Raw genomic sequence first — 7966 nt, 5'->3', positions numbered from 1 at the left:
ACCCTTCGCCAGCGTTGGCCATCAAAATATATATGTATAAATATTTAGATATATATAAATATGTCCAACTATATACATGTTTATATAGTTATATTGTATAAACATATATACATATATGTATAATTTATTAATTTTAATAAAATTTAGTTATAAATCAAAATAAATCTTTTATTTTAAGAATTTAAAATAATTTATACAAGTCTGATAACTTTTAATTTGAACTTATAAGCTAGTAACTAATTTTTATTAATATATGAATTAAATAATTTAATATTTCAATTATTAAGAGGTGTAATTTTATATACAAATTCAATACAAAAAGTTAATAAAATAATTTAAATTTAAATTAGTATTAGTATAAATAATAAAAAAAATATATGGGGTCATATTATTCATTTCCGTAAACATTATTTTGACACCCCCTCTACGTTTTGGTAATTACAAAACACCCTTGGGGTATTTCTATCATTAAAAAATTAAATTAAAGTTTGACCGAGTCAACATGTGCACTTTTGGGTTTTAAAGGTTGCTAGGGTTGGTTTCTGTAGTTTTTAAAAAGGCAGGGGTAGTTTATGTAAAAGGGCAATAGGTGAGGGTGTAAATGTAATTATCCCTTTATTTAATACAATGGAACAGATAAGATCATTTTAACATGTTTATTTAGTGCTAGAGAAGTTAAGAATTGCAAAAATATGTTAAGATGTTCTTGAGACTGGGCTACAGGAAAAGATGAAAATCATGCAAAATTGAATGAACTAAAGAAAACACTTAGAAGTGGCCAAAATGAGGTCATCAAATTTGAAGAATACGATTCATTAAATAGATGTGCATGGATATATGAAATGGATGTCCAACATGTTCCAGATTGAAGAAGATTTCCTACCTATAATTTCAAGAATTAGAGCAACAACAGCTCCGCTTGGAGGGCCAAAGGGAGAGATACTATATGCCCGTGAGCATGAAGCCGTATGGTTCAAAGGAAAACGTTTTGCACCATCTGTTTGGGCTGGTACCCCTGGAGAAGAACAGATTAAACAGCTCAGACCTGCCCTTGATTCCAAAGGCAAAAAAGTCGGTGAAGAATGGTTCACCACGATGAAGGTGGAGAATGCCTTAACCAGGTAATCTTTGTTTTTGCATTAAAAATCATTTCCCGGATGTGATTAAGATTTTCTATATTAATAATTCAAAACTGTTTCTGTTTCAGGTATCACGAGGCTGGTGACAGGGCAAAAACAAAAGTCTTAGAACTATTGAGAGGATTATCTGCTGAACTGCAAACAAAGATCAATATTCTTGTGTTTGCTTCCATGTTGCTTGTCATTGCAAAGGCATTATTTGGTCATGTAAGGTTTGTCATCCAAACCTAACCTTTGCCAAAACAATTAATAAATAATGTCTTTTCTTTGTGTTGCTTCTTTTTGCATTGTTGCTGTCGGTGTTAACACAATACAATACTACTACAGGGATTCCTTTTCTTTTTTCCTTCTTTTACCATTTCATTCTAAGAAACATTTCTATGGGGTAGATACCTAGCAGAACTTATAGTGTGGTTAAGTGCCTCTTCTACTATACCTGGAGATGAGACTGACAATTTCTGGTCACAAATGATTACACAAAGCTACTTTTATCCTCTATATTAACTCCAGTGTGTTTGTAGTCAATCTTCTCAAATGTGCCATACTATCCATTGCCGTCAACCTAAATGTTCATTTTTCATCCAGTGAAGGAAGAAGAAGAAAATGGGTTTTCCCGACTCTTACCCAACGCCAGAGGTCTCAGGTAATCCACTGAAGCATGAACTTATTAAAAATCCCCGATTTTTATTTGTGTTGAATTAGTTTCTATAAGGACGGTTGTGTATGGTTCTGAGTCTTACAACTATGGGCATAAATGTATTAAGTTGCCTAAACCTTAGTTGGAAGGTTATACCAGGTTTCATAACCATGTTTTCTATTTATATAACTTCTTTAGAGCTCTATCCTGTTGAGTAGTTTTGTTCTTGCCATAAATGACTTGTGCTAGCATTTTTTAGGCACACTACATGCATGATAAAGCTCATTTGGACATGATAGCTTTCTTAATCTAGTATATTGCTTGAGCCCGCATGCTGGAAAAGTGAGTGTAACACTTAAAACAATTAATGTACCAGCTGTCTATTTTTCTCTGGGTGGAGGGTAGACCAATAATAAGGCAAATCATGTTAGTATAACCCGATGTGAACCATCTGTCAGTCAACATTTTAATCATGTGATAAATGCAGAATACTGGAACACTACATGGAGCTGAGGGAATGAAGATAACAGGGCTTTCCCCATATTGGTTTGATGCAGCTCAAGGTGGTGCTGTACGAAATGATGTGGATATGAAGTCACTGTTTCTCTTGACAGGACCAAATGGAGGTGGGAAATCAAGTCTGCTGAGATCAATTTGTGCTGCTGCACTACTGGGAATATGTGGATTCATGGTCCCGGCAGAATCAGCTATTATTCCTCATTTCGACTCCATCATGCTGCACATGAAATCTTATGATAGTCCTGCAGATGGAAAGAGCTCATTTCAGGTGATTGTCTTGCTCATACCGTCATTTCTTTCCATAATTCCATTGCTCAATGTATTTAGTCGACGAACAATTAAGAGAAATTGAATACTACTCAACACGACTTCCATTTGTTTTGGTCAAAAGATATTTTCTCGGCCTCTGTCCATTATCTTATTCTTTGGGTATGTTGTGCAAATACTCTTTGTATGACTAGTGGTGGGTACAAGTACCATGCAAAACTGTGCTGCAGCTGTGATGACAGTCTTTCCTATTGAGACATGCACAGGCGGTTTATCAAATTTCTTAATTTTAGCTTTTGTTGCCTGGATTAGTTGCTCCGGTTGATTTTTTCTTTCTTTGTTCTTGTTTGCATTAAATTAATTTGGCGCCTGAATGATGTTCGCATTTGGTTAACTTTCTCAGGTTGAAATGTCAGAGATCCGTTCTATTATTACTCGAGCAAGTTCGAAGAGCCTTGTCCTTATTGATGAGATATGCCGAGGGACTGAAACAGCAAAAGGAACATGTATTGCCGGCAGTGTGATTGAAACACTTGATGCTATTAGTTGCCTGGGTATTGTGTCCACCCACCTGCATGGAATCTTTGATTTACCATTGAGAATGAAAAGTGCTGTCTTTAAAGCAATGGGAACAGAACTTATTGACAACCGAACCATGCCAACATGGAAATTGATTGACGGGATTTGCAAAGAGAGCCTTGCATTTGAAACAGCTCAGAGAGAAGGAGTTCCTGAAGAACTAATTCAAAGAGCCGCAGAGTTGTACATTTCAGTTTATGCAAAAGATTCATTAAGACCACACGACTCAAAGCTAAAGCACTTCACTTCTCCGACAGTTCATAAATCTAATGCAGTCACTGATAGACGAAGTCTTCCTGAAAAAGAATGCTCTTCCGTGATCCAGCCAGTGAACACCGCTGACGTTTTGCATAGAGAAGTGGAAAGTGCTGTCATAAGTATCTGCCAGAATCAACTGATCGATCTCTGCAAGAAGAATGATCTCTTGAAGCCTTCAGCAATCAGATGTGTTCTGATTGGTGCGAAGGAACAGCCACCTCCATCCACTATTGGTGTTTCCGGTGTTTACGTCATGCTTAGACCCGACAGAAAACTTTATATTGGAGAGGTAATCATCTTTAACCTTCAACTTTGAATTCACAATGAGATATCTAGGAATTTCTTCATCACGATGTTCTAAGAGTGATTTTCCGTTTTGAATTTTGTATTCAGACTGATGACCTTCAGGGCCGGGTCCGTGCTCATCGCTTGAAGGAGGGAATGCAGAATGCATCATTCCTCTATTTCTTGGTACCAGGGAAGAGCATGGCTTGCCAACTGGAAACTCTTCTCATCAACCAGCTACCCGTACGAGGTTTTCACTTAACTAATTTAGCTGACGGAAAGCATCGGAATTTTGGCACGTCTGATATCTTACAAACAGAGGTGTTGGTCGGATAAAGTCTTGCTTTCTTCCTCTTGAATGTTGGTGAACAATGAACAAAATGATGTAAAAGAAAATGTATCTATCAGTAATGCTCGTTGTAGACGGTTAGGTGCAGGTTGGACATTTATCATGCAGTGGTTGCAGCGATTTTGGATCAGTTTAAGCTGCTCTTTTGAGGCCTGCTTTTTCGACAATTGCAGTTCTAAGATAAATTCTTTTGACTCCCTTTTAAAATGTGTCCTATAGTGTTAAATCTCCTGTTTGTGTGTGTGTGTGTGTGTGTTTGTATTCAATCATTCTTGGGCATTTTGTTGTGGTTTCTCTGTAGTGAACAGGGAGCTGAAATGCGCTTTATGCTTGTGTAATGTTGATTTGGTATATCAAAGATCAAGGTAAATTAATATCGGCATCTTTTGAGGCAGGTCTAATAAACAAGTACGTTTTATCTTATTCCCAAAGGGGTGTTAGTGTAATACTCCTCATAGAGTATTTATGTAAAAAAAATTGTCACTGAGTAGGGGATTTATTTCTAATTATAATTATAATATGAAAAGGTATGATTGTAATTTTGTAAAGAATAGGGGTGATTGTGTAATTAGACATGATTTCAAGATTATAAGGAGACCTTTGTTTCTTGAATCTATACTATCTATAAGGGCGGTTTGTTTGGGGTAATTGAGAATGTGTTTGGAGTGAGGAGCATAAGGTATCTTTATTTCTTCTCATAAAATAACTGTGTCTAAGGAGCATAAGGTGTTTACATCTTTTCTTTTCATGGGACAAACTTAGGATGGGATGTAACAATATTAAATGGTGGATAGATTAATTCAATTTTTACTTATGTGAACAAACCTATTGGTGACTTCTCTCCAATGCATCCTTCTTTGGCATTTCCCAATTTTCCTCCAACGTATGATTGTCTTGGATGTACTTGTTGTGTATGTATATATTTATTTTGACATCAATTTACTTATATGAATTGGGATTTACTTGTATTAAAAAGGATGTATATATTACAATTAGAAAAATATAATTTATAATTTAAAATAATAATTAAAGTGGAGAAAATATTAATTTATTTTTTAACTGTATGCTTTTACTTTGTAACCATAATATTTGTCGTTTATAAAGTACCTACTGAATTTAGTTAACATATTTGTATTTATAAATTTATTTTGTTATTATAATATAACAAGTTTATTGAAATAATATGAATCATGGGCGAAGCACGTGCTTCTGACTAGTCAAGTGTCATGGGCAGCGAATGTATTTTTCATTTGTACTGTATCTTGAGTCACACTCAAGCTTCAACCAACACTCTACTTTGCTCGTCAATCACCTACTTGCATGTTGTATGATGTTTGATTGTCGCCCTTATATCTTTGTATACAAACATTCATGGAATAACTTCATATTTGGTGAATAACATCTTCGTATCTAAAGCCGTAAGAGTTTTTGTTCATTACCAATTTGTGCGCTTGCATGTGTGTCGGCATCCTTTTACTGTCTGCACTTTCTCCTTGAATCACAGCAGTTACTCTTGGCTAAGATACGGCCAGTAACATCAGGTTAGCCATTTCTTTTGTAAAAATGAGAATCGATTGGATTTGTCCGTCTATTTAGCCCAATCTAATCATGTAAAGTAATCATAAATATACTAATTAATTGAAAAAAGTAACCAACTCGACGAGGGTAGAACACAGTGAATTTTGAATCCTATTAAGTATGGAACGGTGTAAAAGTCCACCAAACTCGCTCCATTGCTATCTCTAAGTTTAAAAATTCATGATTCAAAAGTAAATGAACAAAATACAAAATTAAAGAATTTCATAGGTTAAATTTGGATCCCACTAATCACTTTTATTCATAAAATCTAGTTTCATAAATTTAATCTAATAATCAATTAAAATAAGTGCTATATCCTAAAATTAATTCGACATTCAACTTTGATAAGTCCCTGGACTTGAAGCTTAATTCCGATTCGAGGATTGGATCAGATATATTTTCACACCTAGAGAGTTATAATTTATAAATCTTCGTCGTTAATCATTAAGAGAAAATTTTTGTTCGAATCTAGTTCGGCTATATACATATTATGTGATTGGTCACTTTTTTTTGAATTATACACTAATCATACGACAAATGTATTACACTTACCGTATAATTGATTCAGGTCTGACTAAACCAAATTTGAGACAGAATTCCCCAATCATTCAATCAAAATTTTCATTAATACAACATCATTTCCTTAAATAAATAATCCTATGTAAAATCTCAAATACGACCTAAATAGTTTCTCAATATACCAAAAAATTACATGTAACACTTTGCGAATTACATTGGAGCTCTCCGTGTGATTATACCAAATTTGAGAGTAGTGGAGAGTAATTATTCCAAAATAAAGATCGAAAGCCATTTTCAATTTATTTTCTTCTTCACATTTTCATTCCATTAGGTTAGTAAAGAAAATGTCGGAAAGTTCTTACGAAGCGCATGTGCAATACTTGTGGTTTTGTTGATCAAATTCTGCCTCTGATTCGCGCACAGGGGGAGCCCGAATTCTGGGAATCCAGATGGATCCAGTAGCAGCAGAAGTGGAGAAAGTGAAAAATGATTTCCAAGAAACATACAACCAAACCCTGAAACACATTGATTCTATCCAAGAATATGGGAAAACATCTAGAATCACTAATCCAAGTGAAGCTGAAGAGGCGGAGAAGAAAGAGTCACTGCCTAGATTAAATGGGTTAGCTCAAGATGGGCTGAACATGCTGCAATCCCTCCAGTTCAATCTTGATCTCCTTGCCCTACAACTCCCCTCGGTTGATGATGTTGATAAGGCACAATCTTTGGCGCAGTCTTGGAAAACTCAAATACAGAGGTGCCTTTTTACATGCCTTTTCTGATTCTTGTTTTTCTGGGTTCTTGTGAATTAAGGGTGGTAGTGTATCGTGTGACAGTGCGTCTGTCGAGTGGAATTCTAATGTGGGTCTGTGATAGGATTCCGAAGATGGAATTAGTAGTTGGTACCTGAAATAAACAGTAAAGGAAGCCAATAAATTTTAAACAATGGAAATTGGGAATGCTGATTTTAGTTGAATATGTGCTTTATTGCATATTCCGAGGAGCACACCATGAACAAGTTGTATTTAAAATTTGTAGTATCGACATGTTGTTATAGTTTGTGTGTCTGTGATGGGATGTAATGGTGGGGGGTTGGGGGGATTTGTTGAACAGCTAGTAAACTGATAGTAATTAGGATCAGTTGAATGACAACCTTGTTTTTTTTTATCTGGGACTTGGAGTAGTTGAATTCCTGTTCGGTTTCATTTTATCTGCTATGATTCTCTGGCATGAAAAATGATTGGTCGGAGATGAATTCTTCGGGTTTTTACTAAATCTGTAATGTATTCTAATATCATTTTTGTTTTTACTTGTCCTCACCATGTGAATTGAATTTTAGTTTGCGGCTGAGTTTAAGGAATGCTAATTTGCAAGCAAAGGCAAACATGAGGAAAGCTGCTCAACAGGAGGTAATGAGTCTATACTAAAATAAAGTTGCTAGTTTTTTCCTATTTAGATGCAGAAAGGTTTCTGCTTTAGTGATGGACAATTTTTCAATGAACTTCCCGATGCATTTAGATGGATGTGTGATGTGTTACACACTGCTGTTTACTTCTAAGTTAATATTCTCATGTTAAAAGATGAAATTTGATTTGAGTACATGGCTATCAGGAAATTGTTGTAACTTGATATGACTGATTTCAGAGAGAGCTCCTTCTAGGAGGTGGCGAAGAGTCTACAACTCGAAGGCGCAACCTGCAGTATGTAGTATTACATCTGATGTGTTTTCTATGCTTTTTAATCTGTCATCCAGAACATTGTTCAATTTAATAACAAGGACACCTTTCAAGATAATTTATCATTTTCAAGGATATGAACATGGAAAAAAGTTTTTAT

General features: G+C 35.2%; 2 protein-coding genes across 3 annotated transcripts; both read left to right on the top strand.

Annotated features, from left to right (window-relative positions):
• Nucleotides 1-864: 864 nt before the first annotated feature.
• Nucleotides 865-4259, top strand: LOC105155195 (DNA mismatch repair protein MSH1, mitochondrial; the record flags this gene model as incomplete). The annotated part of the gene is given in 6 exon segments (XM_011071063.2): nt 865-1121; nt 1208-1351; nt 1725-1782; nt 2264-2563; nt 2966-3688; nt 3793-4259. Coding segments are annotated over 6 exon segments (1710 nt in total), but the record flags the coding sequence as incomplete, so codon positions are not given.
• A 2098-nt stretch (nt 4260-6357) lies between these two features.
• Nucleotides 6358-7941, top strand: LOC105155194. 2 transcript variants are annotated; one of them, XM_011071062.2, is made up of 3 exons: nt 6358-6887; nt 7470-7539; nt 7775-7941. In XM_011071062.2, the coding sequence occupies exons 1-3, from the start codon at nt 6580-6582 to the stop codon at nt 7898-7900; spliced, it is 504 nt and encodes a 167-aa protein (XP_011069364.1). In that variant the 5' UTR covers nt 6358-6579; the 3' UTR covers nt 7901-7941. The 2 variants fall into 2 exon arrangements, with proteins under 2 accessions (XP_011069364.1, XP_020547349.1); XM_020691690.1 differs by having other exon boundaries at nt 6360-6887; nt 7742-7810.
• Nucleotides 7942-7966: the final 25 nt, after the last annotated feature.

Source organism: Sesamum indicum, unplaced genomic scaffold (genome assembly GCF_000512975.1).
Source record: "Sesamum indicum cultivar Zhongzhi No. 13 unplaced genomic scaffold, S_indicum_v1.0 C00548, whole genome shotgun sequence".
Classification (NCBI taxonomy): domain Eukaryota; kingdom Viridiplantae; phylum Streptophyta; class Magnoliopsida; order Lamiales; family Pedaliaceae; genus Sesamum; species Sesamum indicum.
The sequence above is the reverse complement of the archived record's forward strand: the minus strand, read 5'-3'. Positions and strand labels throughout refer to the sequence as shown.